Source organism: Lytechinus variegatus, chromosome 1 (genome assembly GCF_018143015.1).
Source record: "Lytechinus variegatus isolate NC3 chromosome 1, Lvar_3.0, whole genome shotgun sequence".
Classification (NCBI taxonomy): domain Eukaryota; kingdom Metazoa; phylum Echinodermata; class Echinoidea; order Temnopleuroida; family Toxopneustidae; genus Lytechinus; species Lytechinus variegatus.
In genome coordinates, this window is record NC_054740.1 from 55,321,811 (window position 1) to 55,342,244 (window position 20,434).

At 36.7% G+C, this 20,434-nt stretch overlaps 2 protein-coding genes across 2 annotated transcripts in view; one reads left to right on the forward strand and one right to left on the reverse strand.

The window, feature by feature from the left end:
• Positions 1 to 2,357, reverse strand: part of LOC121417354 (krev interaction trapped protein 1-like) — a 50,332-nt gene extending 47,975 nt beyond the window's left edge. Inside the window, exon 1 of the mRNA XM_041611037.1 lies at positions 2,240 to 2,357. The gene's annotated coding sequence lies outside the window, so the exon portion shown is untranslated. The remainder of the gene's footprint in view (positions 1 to 2,239) is intronic.
• Positions 2,358 to 9,214: 6,857 nt separating this feature from the next.
• LOC121417361 (demethylmenaquinone methyltransferase-like) lies at positions 9,215 to 15,217 on the forward strand. The gene is made up of 3 exons (XM_041611049.1): positions 9,215 to 9,352; positions 10,807 to 10,945; positions 13,482 to 15,217. Exons 1-3 carry the CDS (start codon positions 9,278 to 9,280, stop codon positions 13,901 to 13,903), a joined length of 636 nt encoding a protein of 211 aa, XP_041466983.1. The 5' UTR covers positions 9,215 to 9,277; the 3' UTR covers positions 13,904 to 15,217.
• The last annotated feature ends 5,217 nt before the right edge of the window (positions 15,218 to 20,434 follow it).

Genomic DNA, 20,434 nt, shown 5'->3' on the forward strand with positions numbered 1-20,434 from the left:
GGGGGAGGGGCACTTCCATTGACAAGTGGATACCATGCATGACCACAGGGTTTCAAAAAGCACCCTAATCAAATATTTCCATGTTCTGAATATGCACCCCTTAACAAGTATTAGCGTGTAAAACCCTGTTAACAAATATTGGAAACAAAACAAGTAATCCCTGACTTGACCCTCTTAACAAATACAATGATGTCGTGGACGTGATCACGAATTTCAAAGATACTACAAGGGGGAAGATCGGACACTTCGGCGATTTTTGGAAACGCTCGATAAATGCTGATAGGGAAGGGCGCCCAACAGCGTTGAGTACGTAAACCTTCGCATATCGGCACGCGACTGTGTATAAAACATATGGGGGAAATGAGAGAGTGGAGTTTGGAGAGGGCTCAAGGGTGGCTCGCGAAAATATTTCCACATTTTCTTACCAAGAAACAGTATCTGAAATATATTCATCTAAAATGTAAGGGGGAAAAATTGAAGAAAAAAAATTTGAAATGTAAAAATAGTCTATCCCTTCAACCCTTCACCATTTCTCTCATCTGTTTTGTACACAACCATCTTGCGATACGCAAAGGTCAAAAAAGGTTGTTACTTTATACTCAACGCTGTGGGGCGCTCTTCCCAAGCGTTTCATCATGCGGTCTATGTACTGTCCGATCTTCCCCTTGTAGTATCTTTAAGAATTTCATCTTTACCTTTACTTTCATTGGGTTTAGTACCACCCCACACACCTTGCTCAAATCGGACCCTAAACACGTAGTGTTGGGGCAAAAATACACCCTTTATAAAGTGCTTTAGTCTTTTTATGCCCTCGCAAATTGGACCGTAAACGCAAAGTTTTTCCCAGCAAAATATGTAAATATAGGGGATAGGAAAAAAATACATCTAAAAATTCTCATTCTGACAACTATTGACATTATAGAGTTGTAGACTAGTTAAAAAAACATCTAAAATCCTAGGGATTATAGCAGGGAAGTAATAATAATAACAATAATAATAATAATACAATATTTAAGACTTGTCTAGCACACTTTCCATCTTAACTAAACTCCTCAAAAAAAATTTCGAAATCTGACTTTGATTGTTAATCCCTCCTTGGTTTTAGTGTGATTGATACTAATGAATTTAATTCTCTTTAAAATTACATGTATACCCTACATGATACGATTATGGTTCAAATGGAGGTGCAGTACCTTGAAATAAGGGGCAAGGTCAAAATTCAGAAGTTGTCAAATGACACAATAATGGAAGTCACTGTTCTTTTTTTCCGTGGTGATGAGCGAGTTTCTCGATTCACAGGGACCAAAGTTTTTGGTCTAGGCTAAATCTAGACCAAAAGCTTCGGTCTCTGTTATGTTGGCTGTTTCAATGAACTCTGCTGGCACCACTCACAAAATACAGAGACCGAAGTTCTAGCTCGATCTGTACAGGGACTCAATGGCAATATGTTTATTCACTAAGTTTGGATAAAACAGGGAAGTGAAGTTGTGCGACAGTCGAGGTAAGTCACTGTTTTACCCCTTTTAAGTTTATTTTTCCCTGTTTTAGTGCATTTCAGGCCAAAACGGAATAGGCCTAACATTAGTAATCTTTATTTTGGTACAGTTCCTTTTATTTATTTTTATGAAATAAAGACAAAAATCAATAAGCCCAGTCAGGGGGATTTTGCATTGATTGTTAACCCCTATGGTGGCAGCCCGATAGCAAGCTGTCTAGCTCTAGCCTAGGCTAGGCCTAGGGCAAGGCTAGGGCCCCCTAGGCCTAGGCTAAATTAGCTAAAATCTAGATCATTAGACTAGTCTTAGACTTAGTTAGATGTGAAATGAAATGAATAATCTGAACCTGCCAGTGCCATCCAACTTCATCCAACTAGTAAGTTGGATCTTTAGCTCAGAAAAACAATAACTTAAGTTTAGACTAGAGCATCAACAAGCAGTCATTCAATTCATTGGCATTGCCTAACAGAGTATCAAGTCAACAACAGTGGAAGCCGCAGCGGCAACCGCAGCGGCAACAGTCAGTAGTCCAGATACGGCAACAGCGGCCTCAGCTCCACAATCGAGAACGAAATGCAGAGGCAGCCTGAACTCCGGGCATACAAGAGTCAGTTCCGCAGGTAACGTGAAGAGCCGTCAGCAATTTTCGCAACAACAATGCTAACTTGACAGCAAAAATTATGTTATCAAATAAGTAATTAGAAAGAAGATTTTTAATGCATTGGATCAACACGAATACTCACATAGTAATGGGAGAGAAAGATACTCGAGAAATTAACAAATTCCATGAGATTAAGACAGCTCCACCCAGAAATTCAGTAGATTATCTTTGCTCGACCGTCGCTCCAGCTCAGCTGCATATCGATAAACGGTACGATACGCTGTATATACGGTATATGTATCATGTATACACGGTATGCGTACGAACTTCTGATATCGCGCATGTCCTTTTTTCCCCCAACTTCAAATACAATGGTCATGATTTTTTTTAAAGAGAAATAAGAGAATGAAAATGAAGTATACTTCAATTTATTACTTCTTTAAGCTCATGATACTTTTCAATAGGTGGATCCAGAGTAGTTTCATACAGAGGGGGCTGGGGCGCTTGCATCGCCCCCTCCCCGCAGCACCCATTTCAAGAAAGGGAAAAAAAAGAAAAGGAAAGAAAGAAAGGTGAAATGTGATATGATTTTGTGTCAAAATCTATCACAAAATTGGATCTTAATAAACATTTCAAAATTTTTGTTTGCTCGTCTGCAACTTTTATAAATTTTTACCGCGATTCGCCAGTTACATGTAGGCCCTAAACATGTTTGGCTCATTACGCCACTGATCCAGAGGGCCGGATCGAGAAGCGACTGCCCCCCCCCCATAAAAAATAAAAATATATAAATAAATAAAAAATAAAAAGGGATAGCTTTAGCAAGGGGGGAAGGAAGGAGAAGAGAAAGGAAGGTTGAAGAAACTGAGAGAGTTTATCTTGTTGTAAACATCTTTAATTGTGTATTCTCTCTTAGCATGCTTATAATTCTTTCATGCGGGAATTAGTCCTGTATTCTCTTAAAACCTATATTTATATTGTTGAAATGTGAAATAAAATAACAATATTGGTAGTGAAGAAAAATTTGACCCTATTGCATTGTGGGGCGTTGATCCGGCCTATTCATGTGTATGATCCGTTTCATGAAAGTGACGCCGAAGTGACGATTATGACAACTACAGAAGCTGCTGTAATAGCAACTCCTTTGCAAGTCTGTTGGAATGCACAATGTGGATTGTGTCAGCATCATGTCCAAAACGCATTCTGGTGGGTGTTTCATAAAGCTGCTCGTAAGCTAAGAGCGACTTTAAGGACGTTCCACAGTTAAAGTGAAATCCATGTCATTTTCACCAAACTTTGCACAAAGATACTTTAGAACCTTAATATTAGAAATATGCAAAAATTAACATAGGTCCACGTGCTTGATTTTTTGCTATAGAGCTTCAAAGTTCACCCAAATTGATGTTCTTAAGAATTGCGCATTCAAAAGAAATTGGCATTTTTAGACCGCCCAAGATTACTACAATGAGTCTTAACCTCTATTACTCAGTCAAAATACATGAAAAAGTCATCAAATTTCGCAAGAGAGTTAATAATTGTATCGTTAGAATGGAGTGCTGTTTGTTTGCAATTTTAAGTTTAACAGCACTGTCAGTTCTTAAAAAAGGCGTAAACGATAACAAAACCCCAGTCTAAAAATGTAAAATTTTTAGTAACAAACTACTAACGTACAATAAATGCTGCATTTTATTCAAAATCCATGTCATTTTCACCAAAATTTGCAGAGTTGTAGAGGAAGGTATACCTAAGAGGTACAAACTTTAAAAAAAATAGGGGTTCATGTGCTTGTTTTTAAACCATCGGCATTTTTATTAGAGCAAATGTGCTTTTAAAACACCAAAAATGCGCCGAATGCTTTGTATCTATGTGAAGAAAAAATCAAAACCACTCTACCATTTATTCAAACTCGGGGTAATATTCGTGATTCTTGGCAGCAGTACAGAGTTAAGTATTTTGAAATTGTAAAAAAAAAATTTTTAATGGTCCATGGAATAATTCCATTTTTTAGCTTCATGAAAATAACGCATCGGGATCTGCAGTTTAAAATCAGCTCATACTCGAAGCTAATCAGTCACCTGTTCATCCATTGTGACGTCTGCGCGCAGAGTGTAAACTATGCGCAGATCGTAATGCGCACAAACATAACTGTGGAACGTCCTTTAATTCTTGTTGAAAATGGTATACTCATTGGCGATGGTCAAGCGCGTAAGAAAGGTTCATCAGTCGTTCTTAAAGTCGCTCTTCAGGGTTTTCCATTTCGTCCAATTGCCAACTCGTCTATACTACCATTTGGTCTATCAGTTCTCATATATACTCACCACATGGTCTACTTCCATTTAGTCTAATGCCATTCCGTCTAATAACCAGTTGGTCCAATAGCCATTTAGTCCATATACCATTTGGTCTAATCAAACTAAAGTGTTATTGTGTAAAATGAATGAAAAGAAATTGGGTATTAGACCAACTGGTTATTATACGAAATGGTAATAGACGAAATTGTGATTAGACGAAGTGATGATTGGACCAAATGGTTGTTAGACGAAATGTTGATGGACGGAATAACATTAGACTAAATGAAGGTAGACCATGTTGAGTGGACGAGTTGGGAGTGGACGAATTGGAAATATTAAGAAAATAAATAAAATAAAATTGAAGGTCATTTCGTCCGCGGAAAATTTGACAAGCAAAAAATAAAATATAAAAACGGGGGACTCCACTCCACTTTCAAAAGGGGGGCACATTAGGGTAAAAACGGCATATTTACATCACAGATTTTCATTATGGCTCTCAAAGCTAGGGGGTCACACATCCGCCACTGTTCTGAATCGTGTAGGAAGGAAAGAAAGTAAGGGCAAAGAAAAGAAAGGGTAGGAGAAAGAGAAAAAGGAGAAGTGAAGGAGAAAGGGAAGAGAGCGAAAAAAAAGGATAAGGAGAGATGAAATAAAAGAAGGAGAGATAGGGGAAATGGAGAGAAGGAAACAAAAAGAGGAAAGAAAAAAAATAAAATAAAATGAAGAACCCCCATTAATTTTGCAGAGGGCCATTCTAGTTCTCAAGCCCCTCATAGCATCTTCAGTTCTTTCGGACGTATATGGATTCAGATTTTGGGCCGCACACCCTACCCCAGGGGCGGCGATCCTCGCACAGTGCCCCCACTTTTTGAAGCACCGAAAAAGTGCCCTTTTTACACAAGAAAAGTGCCCCTCACGAACATGTCCTGCTCCTTTCATCTGAGAGTGATCCATTTTATTCCACTAGCAAGTGCCCTTTTGCCATCTTATATAGGTGCCCTTTCTCGTAAAATTGCCTCTTTTTACCCAGGAAAAGCGCCCCTCACGAACATGTTCTGTGCCCCTTTCACCTGAGAAGACCCGTTTTATGTGTGAGCAAGTGCTCCCCTTGTTTTTCTTGTTAGTGCCCTTTCTCGAATCAGTGCCCCTTTTTACCCAAGAAAGTACCCATTTACCTGAAAATTATCCGTTTTATGTGTGAGCAAACGCCCCTTGCCTTCTTGTAAGTGCCATTTCTTGTATCAGTGCCAATTTTTCCAAAAGAAATTCCCCCTCTCGAACGTGTTCTGTGCCCCTTTCACCTGAGAAGGACCTGATTGATTAATGTGTTAGCAAGTGCCATTTTTCGTATCTGCCAATGTTAACCAAAAATTCATGTGTGAGGAAGTGCTCCTTGTCTTCTTGCTGTAAGTGCCCTTTCTCGAATCAGTGCCCCCTCAGTTTACCCAAAGAAATTGCCCCTCATGAACGTAATTTCTTCCCCTTTCATCTGAGAAGGAATCGTTTTATGTGGGAGCAAGTGTCCCTCTTGCTTTTCTTGTTAGTGTACATTTCTCGAATCAGTGCCCCTTTTTACCCAAGAAAAGTGCCCCTTACAAACATGTCCTGTGCCCCTTTCATACTCGAGAAGGACAGTTTTATGCCGTTTGCAAGTGCCCCTTTGCATTCTCTTAGGTGCCCTTTTTCATATTTTCACCTGAGAAGGTACCATTTCATGTGTCAACGAGTGCCCCTTTGAAACAAGAAAACAATATAATTTTTACATGCTACTTATGAGGAGAAAAAAAGACTTGTAAGGAATATTATGTGCCTTATTAAAGTTTCATGAGTCATGTGAGTGGGGTAGATAAGCAGTGGCGTACATAATGGGGGGGGGCTTGGGAGGCTCTTGCCCCCTCCCCAAATTTTTCATGACCAAGAAAAAAAAGAGCAAAGGAAAGAGAGAAGGGGGAAATATTATAATATTTTCTGAATATTAGTTGTCAAAATCTATCACAAAATTGGAGTTTCGTAATAAAAATGTCAAATTTTCCTTGCTCGCAACTTCTTATAAATTTAAGTGATGCGACATATTTAGCCCCTTCAACATTTTTGGCTCATTATGCCACTTTACATAAGTCTTTTTTCTTTGTTTTAATTTAAGATACTGCCCTTTTTTTTCCCTGTGCCCCCCCACTTTCAACTTCGCTCCGCCGCCCCTGCCCGCATGAACGTGTTCTGTGCCCCTTTTACCTGAGAAAATATCATAAGGTGGGGCCCCCCCCTAAATTTTTGTTTGATAACTTTTTTTTTTTTTTTTTTTTTTTTGCTTGTCAATTTTTTTCCTGTGTCCCCCCTAAATTCACGAGGACCCCCCTAAAACGTATGTTGTCCCCCCTAAAATTTAGGTTGATGACCTTTTTTTTTTGCTTGTCAAAAATTTTACCTGTGTCCATCCAATAATTTTAGGTGGACACCCCCTAAATTTTTGGGCTTCCGCCGCCAATGCCTGAGAAGAACCTGTTTTACGTGTTAACGAGTGCCCCTTTGCCTTCTTATAGATGCCTAGTCATATCAGATAAGTTGTCCTGAAAACCACTCTTTTCTTGCCCGATGATCGCCCGGTTTCTTTATTCAATGCCGTTCTGGTTCCTTCTGCAAGTGCATAATGAATGGAAAAATGAAAAAAAAAACTCCTACGTGCCTTAAGTTTCATGAGGCATGTTAGTGTCCCCCCCCCTTTTTTTAGGGGGGGCAATGATAAGCTTGGTCGCTTCGATCGCTCCCTCGTTTTCAAGTTTTTTCAAAAAAATTTACATGTGCTGCCCCCAGCGAAAAATTTAGGCATACGGCCATGTTCAAGATAGTTCCCTTTTCTAATGAAAACCCACCCTTTTTCATGTGCCCCCCACACACTTTCAACTTCGCTCCACCGCCCCTGCCCTACCCTTTCCGGATCAGAATGCCCCCATATGCATGCAGCCTTTGATAGGGGTCGAGATGACCTAAAAATATGACACCATATTTTCTCATTCGAGTTAAAGATATAAAATTATGATCCTCTCTCTCTCCAAATCTTCATTTTCTCTCTTTTACCCTATTTCCCTCTGCTTAATTGTCTACTATTTACTACTTGAAAAAAGAAATGTTTTTTGTCTCTCGCGGATAATATTATGAGGCCTGAGACCCGTACCACAAAGCTTAGCAATCATTTTTAACGATTGATTGCATTGACTACATAAGCATAATGATAAATCGTTTACCTTTGTGTAAAGGGACCCTGTTCGTTTTTCTTGGTTCCTAAATCGATTCTACATGCACCTAATTCGAATTTTTCCTCACTCGTTTTACTCGCTCGTAAAACGTTTAAGTAATAGTTTATGCCCCTTGCCCCACGTCTTAATTTAAAGGGAAATCCAACCCAAAATAAAAACTTGTTTTTAAGAGGAAAAAGAAAAATCCGACAAGTTGATAGGTAAAAGTTTGAACAATATCAGACAAACAATAAGAAATATATGAATTTTTGAAAGGTGTAAAAATTGGTAATAAAATACCCATGGAGACTTCATGGAGACTTCAAATTGACCGCATATGTGATATCATAGTGATGTAAGGACTGCTCTTCCTTGTACTCCAATACATAAAATGGCTAAAATGTCTTTTTTTTTCAAAAGTTATACTTCAAATTGTGTTTTTCTTTGATCATCATATGGACATAAAACGATATACTACCTGAGTTTTTACTGCCCCAAGGGAATGGGTACTTAGGAGAAACGACAAATCCCTGATAATTAAGTACATGGCCTGTAGGAAAGTTGGCCTTGCCCCTTGTCATAATTTACTTACCCAATTGTCAACTTGAAATAGTCTTAGGGACCTAAATTGTAAAGCAGCCATAACTTTCTTTCGCTTGTCCTATTTTTTTTCTTCAAAATTTTCACCATTCTTTTTTCTTTATTTTTCTCCTTTCCAACACAACATTTATGACCAAGGCTGGGTTCTTTAAAAAGTATTTGTCTATTTATTGCGATGAACTCTCAGGTATTACTATCTATACGTACGTTATTATTATCATATCTTCACTTTAATATGAATGTATATAGGGTAAAATCCAATACTTTTACGTCAAGAAAAAAAAGTGAAACGCGGAAATAAAATAAAAGAAAAAGGTCTTCACTTGTGTATGCATGCTAATATTCTTACTATTTTTAAAGGCTCTCGGCAGGGGGTGGGGGGGGGGGGAGGGCCAGATGTACGTGTCACTGAGCTTGGTCGAGTCAGGCTCTTGGCCCCTAAAACGTATCAGGTGAATAGGAGTAAGAATTGTGAATTTGTACAAACACAGCTATAGACCTATACAACTCATGAAAAGTATAAAAAAAAAATGAAAAGGCTCAACTCATGAAAAAAAAAATATTTTGGATCTCACCTTTGTTGTTTTCTTCCCAAACAAACAAACAAACAAACAAATTAAACAAACCTAATAACTATGACGTACAATACTATATAATTGGTCCTTTCATTCACCAACAATACTCATCGGGGAGGAGTGGGGGCCCCCGTCGGTGGCAGTTGCCCCCGCCCCCCCCCCCTCCCGGAATATTGAAAACTTAAAAATTAATACCGAAAATTTTCCCACAAAAAATTCTGCGTTTAGCCACGGGGAGGACAAATACAAAGCTAAAAGGGAGGATCTTCCTATTATCAAATGCGGGGGGGGGGGGTCTTAGATCGGGGAAGGATGCGGTGGATCGCACAGGATCTGCCATTGGTTTGCGCAAAGCAATTTCACAAGAATAATGACATAGGCCTAGGGAATTTCCCTTTATATGCAGCGCATGCTGAACGTTACGTGTGTATACCAATACCACTTGGTCTTGGGACTGGATCAACTAGTCATCATCATCATCATGCCTCTCTTCACGGACTCGATTGCTAGAAACTTGAAAAAACCTGAAACTGGTTTTGTTGGGTCATTTATACTGGTAGGTTACCATATTAAAATTCTGTGAATGTTAAACATTATGATTAAGCTGATTAAGCTTAAGTTATTTCGTCTAGGTCTTCATCTTGAGCTCGGGCTCGAGTCAGCTGAGCTATTCTTCGGCGCATGTAATACTTTTGTGCACGTGCTGAATTATGATATCACGATTCTGTGATACATCAATCGGAATTGCACAGGAGCTAAATACACATATACAATAGAGTAGTTGTGCGACAGTGCGAAGTTTGGGATCCATATATTTATGGTAGATCCAAAACATTGCTTTTTCCACTGAACTTAAGTCCAGAGGTGATTGATATGATTGATTATCAATTTGATACTGATAGTATAGTAAAAAATAATAAACTAAATCCCAGAAAACACTGTTATTCTTAATAAAGTTGTACTTGTAAAAGTTTGTAACTTGTCTGACGTCTGACTAAAAAAGGATTGCACTTGCATTTTGCATGCCAACTCAACTGTTGCTTTGATACTCCGGTGGTAGTGCATAGAAGAAAATATAAGACAGTGACAGTACATATAAGCAAATATTTCACTCTCTCAGCAACAGAGAAACTGGTCATGCTGGTACACATTCACTCATTTCTTCACGATTATTTTGATTTTGGTAATATAGCCTCCTTTACAACTTAGGCCAATAGAATGAAAGTTTTAGATTTGCGTCCACCGCCCGCATGCTCCAGTATATGGAACTAGTTCATGAAACATGGACATAAGTTTAATCAAATATTACTGAACATCCTGCCAGAGTTTCAGGTCACATGACCAAGGTCAAAGGTCATTTAGGGTCAATGAACTTTGGTCAAGTTGGGGGTATTTTTGGAATTACCATCATGACTGAAAATTTATGGATCTTGTTCATGAAAATTGGACATTAGGTTAATCAAGTATCACTGAATATCCTGTAGTTTCAGGTCACATGACCATGGTCAAAGGTCATTTAAGGTCAATGAACTTTGGCCGTGTTGGGGGTATTTGTTGAATTACCATCCTAACTCTGAAAGTTTGTGGATCTAGTTAAGAAAACTTGGGATTTAAGAGTAATCAAGTATCACTGAACATCCCCTGTGAGAGTCAGGTCACAAATCAATGTCAAAGGTCAGTTAAAGTCAATAAACTTAGGCCATGTTGGGGTAATTTTTGAATTGCCATCATAACTTTGAAAGTTTATGGATAGAGTGAATGAAATGTGGACATGGGTGTAGTTGACAAGTCTTAAGTCACTGTTCAAATGTCATTTATGGTTAATGAACGTGGTATTATGTCATTATATGAATGGTGTTTTTGTGAATGATTATTTTATAGTAGGTTTCAAAGTTAGCACTGCTGCTATATTAAATTGCGTAATGCAGGCGAGACTGCCAGAGGCGTTCCACTTGTTCATATAGTCAATGGAACTTATTATCTTTTATCCCCCTTTTTTAATTTTCCAAGCGTGTATTAAAGAGGAGGAATCGTTTCCTGGAGGAAAAAGCTGTAGAACATGCAGAGATTCAGCCTAACCATCATGTCTTAGAAGTCGGCTTTGGTCCCGGCTTAGGACTCAAGAAAGCTGCACAGTGTGTAAAAAAAGGTACGGGTGTATTGACTGCAAAGGTGGGGGGGGGGGGAGAGGGGATTGCAAGTGAGTTTCAGAGGTATGCCCAAGAATCTGAAGGACAATAATCAATTTATTTTGTGTATGGGATGTACGAGTTCTTTTATATTTTTTATTTTTTTACTTTCTGACATTCTTAAAGGTCAAGTCTACCCCAGAGAAATGTTGATTTGAATCAATATAGAAAAATCAAACAAGCATTATGGTGAAAATATGAAAATCGGATGTGAATGAAGAAAATTATAAATGCCATTTTAAAGTTTGGCTTATTTTACACATAACAGTTATATGCACAATTTTGTGACATGCAACTGAGAGAGTTGATGATGTCCCTCACTATTTCTTTTGGTTTATATTGTTTGAAGTATAAAATATTTCAATTTTTAAAAATTTGACAATAAGGATCTACTTGACTAAACCACAAAATGTTAAAACAATGGTGATTCCTTGTGTTCAGTAAGGAATGAAACTTTGTTTCACAGGATGATGAGAAAATTTGCATATTTCATGTAATTAAATACAACTGAAATAGTGAGTAAGTGATGTCAATCATGTCATCAGCCCCCTCATTTGCATACAGACCAGGATGTGCATATAACTTCTTTTTAATCAAGCAAAACTTAAGAATTTCATGACTTTCTTATTTTACATCCGATTTTGATGAAATTATTAGTTTTATGCTTGTTGGATTTTTCTCTTTTTTATTCAAATCAACCTTTTGTTGGGGTGGACTCGTCCTTCAAGTTAATTCATTCAGTGAATTGGAAAAAAATGAATGGACCAATTGATTTATTCTTATGTATGTGCTTATTGATTATTTATTTTATATTATGGTGCCTTGATGTATTATTTATGAAGTTTCAGTTTATGACAGCATTTCACTGCTGTTTGTAAATGTCACTGAAAGAATCTATAAAGACACTTAAAAAAAGAAACTGGAACAAGTTGCCTGTGTTTCATGAGGAATTCGAGTCCCCTTTGTGTGAATCAATTTCAATTTCTCCATTATAGAAGAGTGGAATATTTAGACATGATTCACATAAATTGATGATTACCATGCTTAAACATTTGAAAAGAAGGCATGCTGTGCACAAATTGCTGAAAAGACCTTACCTCACTCTAGATGCTATGAATTAAAATCCATTACAAAAGCAAAAAGAGACCTCGATATATTAGTAGTAGTTCTTGAAAAAAATAACTGGGCAAAATTTATTGGCTTCCACCTAAAAATGTACATGAAAATTCCTCCAAATGTACCATAGTTGACTTAACTTGTATAATAATTATACTTGGTTATATAGCGCTCAATACTTACTTTGTCAGAAGTATCTAAGCACTCTACAGTATGCAGCATAATTACCCTGGCTTAAACAGTCCAGCTGTCACGCGCGCTGCGTTTCAAGGAATAAATTCCTGCCAGGTACCCATTTACCTCACCTGGGTTGAGTCAGCACATTGTATAATCTCACTTTCCCTTTCTTGACGATACCAAAACGATAGGTCTACTACCGGTAGATGGTAGGAGAGTTTGTTTTTAAAGGACAAGTCCACCCCAACAAAAACTTGATTTGAATAAAAAGAGAAAAATTCAACAAGCACAACACTGAAAATTTCATCAAAATCAGATGTAAAATAAGAAAATTATGGCATTTTAAAGTTTCGCTTATTTTTAACAAAATAGTTATATGAACGAGCCAGTTACATGAGAGAGTTGATGACATCACTCATTCACTATTTCTTTTGTATTTTATTATATGAAATATGAAATATTTTTATTTTCTCGTCTTTGTCATGTAAAACGAAGTTTCATTCCTCCCTAAACACGTGGAATTCCATTATTTTAACATTTTGTGCTTCAGGCAAGGATGTCCTAATTGTCAAATTCGTAAAAATTGAAATATTGTATAATTCAAACAATAAAAAACAAAAGAAATAGTGAGTGAGTGACATCATCGACTCTCTCATTTGGATGTAACTGGCTCGTTCATATAACTATTTTGTTTAAAATAAGCGAAAATTTGAAATGTCATAACTTTCTCATTTTACATCCGATTTTGATGAACTTTTCAGCATTGTGCTTGTCTGATTTTTCTCTATTGATTCAAATCAACATTTTTCTGAGGTGGACTTGACCTTTAAAGCTGCGCTTCAGAAATGAGTTTCAGTGTTAAAAAGGTTTTATGTTTGCTGTAGTGTTATCCATTCCCATTATGACTGATTGTTTCATAACATGGAATTAATATTTTAAATTGATGTTTTGTTAAGGGGGGGGGGGAATCCTTCATTCAATTTGGCTTGCACATAAGTAACCTAATTTGCACCTTTTGGTGTACCTGACATACATACATATGTATAGAAGAAATACATCTTCCGAGTGCTACATGATAGACATCTTTTATTATTTCGTTCAATTTGACCTGCAAATAATTAACCAAATTTGCATCTGTTTTGTGTACATGAAATACATGTAGACCTTACTCAAGTCCTATATTTGATTTTGTTGATCTGTTAGGTGAAGGAATGGTGTATGGGATTGACATCTCTCCTGCTATGATGAATGCTGCTATGGCTCACTTGGAGCAGGAGATTGCCGATGACATCGTCCAGCTCACCATAGGCAACGCAGCCCAGCTCCCTTACCGAGATGGCTCCATGGACCGCATCTTCCACACCAACTGCTATTACTTCTGGCCGGACGTGACCGCGGTATCGAGAGAACTCTTCCGCGTGCTGAAGCCCGGTGGGCAGATGCTGACCCTGCTCTGCCTGGAGAGGGTCAAAGAGTCGCACGACAACGGCTATCTCAAGTACGGGAAGTACGATCCAGACGGCTACATGGATGCGCTGAGGACCGTGGGGTTCGAATGCGAGGGTATGAAGTCGTTGAAAGATGGTGACGAGGCCTACGAGTATATCCCAGCAAAGAAACCTTGAGTTACGAAATCATATTTGTACAAAATTTTCCAACCCAAATGAATTGTGATTGAGTCTTCAAATATGTCACCACTTTGCTTGCAAAGCATTCATATTCTTATACCAAAGGTGCTCTTGGTGGGGGAAGGGCGTGTGGAATTGTGGCATTGGGATATCTTGTAAAGCTGTTTGAGGTCGGTACAGTTGAGATTACTTACCTTGGTGCAAAATGGATTGATAGATCTAATTCACATAAATATTTGTTAAAGAAATTGAGGTTAATTATATTTTTTTATATAATTCTGTTCAAATTATTGATAATGAAAAATATATGCTGTTGCTCTGTTAACGTTTTTTATTAAGTATTTTAAATATATAGAAACATCTCAAAAGGTGGCCCATACACTTGTTTCTACCGATCAACTTCATATTCAAACATATCAGATGGCAGTTATAATACAGACGACAGAATTATCAGTTAATAATTGCAGCTGACCAGTCAGTTATTGTGTCATTGTGACATTAACAAGTTTAGCATGTACAGATATGGATGCGCATAAGCATATTTGACTGAAACATCTGTGAATGACTGAATTGTAAAAAAATGCTGAATATTATACAATTGATTGATATAATGTTGTACATATAGCTTAAAACATATAAAGTACAATTTTGGGTTTAGGGTAGGGATTATTGGTAAAATTCATATTCAATATGTGTGAAAAATAAATACTATTATTTATGATGATTTTGCTTGTTTTATTATGATGATTTTATCTGCATATTTATTTATGACAAAATTTATCTGCTATTCCATTTGTGTGCTGCTTGACAAATATACTTATACATGCATTTTGTGAATCTTTTATAAAGGACATTTCATTATGTACATAAGTTACGGTGTTTATGTAAGATTTATTGTGTATCCATTAATGATATAAACATTATATATATGGAATCCATGAGATTACCTTCAGCAACAACTGTTCCTTTGCAACAAAAAAAGAAGCATATTATGCTAAATATAAATTCTTATTTACTTCACACCATGTCCAAACCCTAATCCATCCATTGGTCTCCTAGCCACCCCCCCCCCCATGAACTCTATCAAACCCTTACCCTGTATCTTCAAAGGAATGAAGATTGGAACAGATGTTGCAGGAAAGAATATTGGGTTGCCCCCATTTTATTGTTTATTTGCATGTAATGATTGCAATTATGTACTCTTAGCCTACATATCTCGTTTTAATGCAATGTCTTGTTCTGATTGAAAGTAATGTGCCAATTGCCAGTAATCTAATTTTTAAGAGAATAAATATGTATATTTTTTTAATTTATCCATTCAAAGATGGCTCTTGACTGAAGTTTTTATTTTAGATTGTGAGACAGGAGAAAGAGCTTGGCGATTCTGAAAAATAATCCAACATTTTTTACATCCGACGCCAACCTTTCTCAAGTTTTACTTCACTTCATAAACTGACCAAGTCATGGTCATTTAAGACTTTTACAGACTGCTTTAAGAACCAGAAATCAGACAGAAAATTTCATGAAGGTCCCACATATTTGGGGTTGGACGTGCATATTTTATTGAATTGCCCAGCTGCAGAAAAAGTTGAAATTATTGGAAAGGGAGATGGAGAAGGATAGATAGAGACAGAGGAAGAGCTAGATGAGAGAAAGTGGGATTGAGAGAGGGAGAGAAAGACAGTGATTGAGACAGAAAAATAGAGGCAGAGCTGGATGAGTGAGAGGGAATTTTCGGTGAGAAAATAGAGAGTTGAGAGACAGAGAGTTAAGGAGGCAGAAATAAACCTAGAGGCAGAGCTTGATGAGGGGGTGGGGTGAGAAAATAAATAATTTAGAGACAAAGGGCAGTTACTGAGAAAAAAAACAGAAGCAAAGCTGGATGAGAGAGGGGGAAAAATTAGAGATAGAAACAGTTGCTAAGACAAAAAAAAAACAGGCAGAGCTTGATGGGGGGATAAGAGTTAAGAGAGAGACATCAAGAAAACGACTTCACAGAAAAACAGAGGCAGGGCTGGATGAGAGAGAGGGGGGGATTAAAGAGAGTTGAAAGAGACGGAAAGATTGACTGAGACAGAAAGAGCAGAGGCAGAAGGATAAACAGTATAGCACAGTCACATTTCTCCTATAGCGGCCATAGGGCAAGTAAAAAACGGCTGTTTTAACATTTTTCGGACCAGCTACATATAGGTGGTTTTAATGAAAATGAATAAAATGGCTATTTTCGAATTTTCTGTAGTCGTATTAGGGGAAATGTGACTGGAGCATAATAGGGAAAGAAAAAAATGAGGGAGATATAGACAAAACAAGTGGAATGCCTCTGGCCGTCTCACCTGCATCACGCGGTTCAATATAGCAGCATTGCTGACTTTGAATACTACTCTAACTCGCACAAGATGTTCAGTGATACATGGTTACTCTTATGTCCACTTTTTATGAACTAGACCAATAAACTTACAGAGATATGATGGTTATTCAACAAAAAACCCCAACATGGCCAAAGTTCATTGACCTTACATGACCTTTGACCTTGATCATGTGACCTGAAACTCGAACAGGATGTTCAGTGATACTTGATTACTCTTATGTACAAGTTTCATGAATCAGATCCATAAACTTTCAAAGTTATGATGGTAATTCAACAGATACACCCAATTCGGCCAAAGTTCATTGACCTTTGACCTTGGCCATGTGACCTGAAACGCGCACAGGATGTTCAGTGATACTTGATTACTCTAATGTCCAAGTTTAATGAACTAGACCAATAAACTTTCAAAGTTATGATGGTAATTCAACAGATACCCCCGATTCGGCCAAAGTTCATTGACCCTAAATGACCTTTGACCTTAATCATGAGACCTCAAACTTGCACAAAATTTTCAGTGATGCTTGATTACTATTATGTCCAAGTTTCATGAATCAGATCCATAAACTTTCAAAGTTATGAGGGGAAATCAACAAATATCCGCAATTTGGCCAAAGTTCATTGACCCTAAATGACCTTTGACCTTGGTCATGTGACATGAACCTCATGTAGGATGTTCAGTGATACTTGATTAACCTTATGTCCAAGTTTCATGAACTAGGTCCATATATTTTCTAAGTTATGATGACATTTCAAAAACTTAACCTCGGGTTAAGATTTCGATGTTGATTCCTCCAACATGGTCTAAGTTTATTGACCCTAAATGACCTTTGACCTTGGTCATGTGACATGAAACTCTAATAGGATGTTCAGTAATACTTGATTAACCTTATGGCCAAGTTTTATTAACCAGGTCCATATACTTTCTAAGTTATGACGTCATTTCAAAACTTTAACCTCAGGTTAAGATTTGATGTTGACGCCGCCGCCGCCGCCGCCGTCGGAAAAGCGGCGCCTATAGTCTCACTTTGCTTCGCAGGTGAGACAAAAACAAGGCAGAACTCGACGAGTAAAGGGGTGGAAGGGGCGTTTTTTATAGTACATTTACACCCCCTCCCCATCCCCCTAAATACATTTAACATACCCTTTATCAAAGTGTTTATATATCACATGAAAATAAAACATTTGTGTGGTTGACATTGTGGCTCATTTCATATTGGACAGCCATTGCATAAAAACTTACAATGGACAAAACAATATTGACTGAATGTGGGCTAATAGTTAGAAATACGAAGTTATCTGCAAACTGAAAATAAGCAAAACTTTCAAACATAATTATAGGTAAGAAATATTAATAAAGATAATAATAATTTTGCAGTACCTCTGATGGCAAAACAGACAACAACACAGCATAAAACAGTCACGAGATGTCTTTGCTTTGAAATATTTAAAAAATTTATTCCCGATATTACCCAACAGTGAATTCTAGTATTGTATGATCTACTTGCGTTAAAAATTAATATCCCAAGTTAATGAAATTGATGAAACATCATGCAATTCATCTGCATCTTTACTAGCAAAGATTTGTTTGTTTTTTTTGGTGCAATTATTCTGGAAATCCCAAAAGATTTTGGGAAATAAATCTAATATTTATATAGCATGAAACATAAAAATTAACTTTTAAAGATAAATGCCAATAGTAGTATAAATGATCTCAAAATGAGTTAGAATAGAATCTGATAAAATAACCACCCAAGTGTTTGTATGTATAAATAAATACACAAAATATATGCCAAACAGCTCTGGAGTAAAATGTGGAATTGCTGAGAAATGAGCAAAAATATGCATGAAATTCCACCAAACTTCTGGTATTTTTTTCCAAGCAATATTAACACACTGTCTCACACGTTTTTCTGTATTCTTAATTACCCATTTTCAGCAAGGATGTCATGATTTCACACAGACAAGTTTACGTTGATGTACCAGATCAATGATATCCTGACAAACCTGATTTTTAAAGACTTTCTCATGAAATGATTGTATTCTGCTACTACTTTCTTTTACCTTTCATTCAGTATACATTTCTCTGCAGCATGAGTAACAGTTTTAATGGCAAGATTGCTACTTGTTTATCAAAACCTGTTGAAAGCTTTGATAAAAAGTCAGTAATGTGAATTATACTCAACTGTCATACACATTCTAATTCAACAAGAGTGTAGTGATCATACATGTACAATGTTTGTCTTCATCTGTTGAAATTCAAAACTGGAATTCTTTCAGCCGTTAAAATTCTAATTTGGCATTCACTATCCCTTTCTCTTGGTAGAAATAACTCTATAAGCACTTATTTTCAAAATGGATATTAAACCACTAAAAGACAAAAATATCCTGAAATTTTTGGAATTTTTTTTCCTGTGTAAATAAAACAAAAACACAGAAATTTTATTTTGACAAGGCACCAGATCAAAATTTAAAAAGATGTTAAATCTGTAAATTCATCCAATGAAACACAATTTCATTTTATGTCCGTCATATCATAACTGTTTCAGAGCACACACTTTCATATATTCTTAACAAAGAGTTACAATTGATCCGATCAATCACAACTATGGAAAGCCAGCAACATCAACATCTCAAATGCATGTTTGTTCAAGATACTTTCTAGGTACACTGTATGATGTACAATCAATGATTTCATCATTCATTCTTAAGAATTCAATGTGCTTCTCTTTGCTTACATAGGACATTGTGATAATTTCCTGGGGAGAAAAAATGACAGTGTTGGATTTCCATATAATTTAGGTTGATAAAATCAATTGTAACTCTTTGTAAGACGGGGCCCAGGAATAATGTGAAATATGTATGTTCGATAAGCATTTCTCAAAATAAACCATAGAGAGGGGGGGTGCAATCCTTGCACCCTTCTTGGGTCTGCTACTGGGTATAGGTATAGGTTTATCAGGAGTAAAGAGCATCTATACATGTACTAACAAAAAATATTCTATAAGCGAGGTCTGGGTCCCATTTCAAGCACAATTCTATATTTACTATCAGATTGTAGTATTTTAGTAGCTTTTAACTGTTATTGCAAATTTGTTGTTATAACAAAATTGATGAAAAAGGTCCCTGATCCTATCAATGGTCATTCCTTTAAGAGGGTATGGTTAATAAATGTACATGTAGAATATACTATGGGTGGTAGTGTTACATTGGAAGGATATAACTTGGTCTATCAAACAATTCTTTTCAGTTACTTTACAACAACAATTTTACTTTAACATTAAATATGTGACAGGTTTAATTTGTCTTTTAAACAACATTTTAACCTACTTTTTGTCTTAAACAGCACTTTGTATCCTCTGGGAAAGGCATTAAATAAATCCCGTTATTATTTTCATATTATGGGGAGTAATGTTGATTAACCCTTAAAAGACAGGAAGGTGTGGGCTAGGAAATTACATGGGGCACAAGGTGACTCCCCCCCCCCAAAAAAAAAAATGACCATAAGATCCCTGAAAAAAAAAATCCATTTCCATAAGGTCCAAAGTAAATTTAAATCAAATGCAGCAAATGTTGGTAGGTGAGCTGAAAAATTTTCATAACCTATCTATTTCTTTTTCACCACTGGGACTTCAGGACTTTTTATTCATTTTCAATGAATATTTTTTTACCTTAATGATCTCTAATGATTGGGTATCTGTTCTGGATTTATTTATAGCATATTTTGGTGACACTCGTCACCATAACAAGCCTTTGTTGGGCATTGCCTTGTGCATGTGTATACAACATGTTGTTTTGTAAAGGGATAATTACTTCTTTTTCCATTTTTTCATATTTCTGTTCAGATCAGAGAAAAGTTCTGTTTCTTTAGACGTCAAAGTAGCCCAGTCGAGGGTTAATACCATTTCTCCAAAAGAAAAAAAAATAAATTAAAAGTATCAAAATTATCTAGGGATTAAACAAAATAGTTTAGTATTGGGATTACTTGCATTATTTACATGTGCATCAAGATAATAATACTGAAGTTTGGTTAATCTAAACAAAAGAAAAGTTATTGCAATAATTTCAATGTGCTAGGTGCATCATTAGCTTCTTACTTTCTTTGAATGGGCTTTACAAATGTATGCCTGCTACATGTGAATAATGTTAAAAACATCTTTTCC

Coding starts and splice junctions, on each gene's coding strand:
- LOC121417361 (XM_041611049.1), top strand. CDS start 9,278: ATGCCTCTCTTCACGGACTCGATTGCTAGAAACTTGAAAAAACCTGAA. Junction 9,353..10,806: donor TTGTTGGGTCATTTATACTG/GTAGGTTACCAT, acceptor TAATTTTCCAAG/CGTGTATTAAAGAGGAGGAA. Junction 10,946..13,481: donor TGCACAGTGTGTAAAAAAAG/GTACGGGTGTAT, acceptor TTGATCTGTTAG/GTGAAGGAATGGTGTATGGG.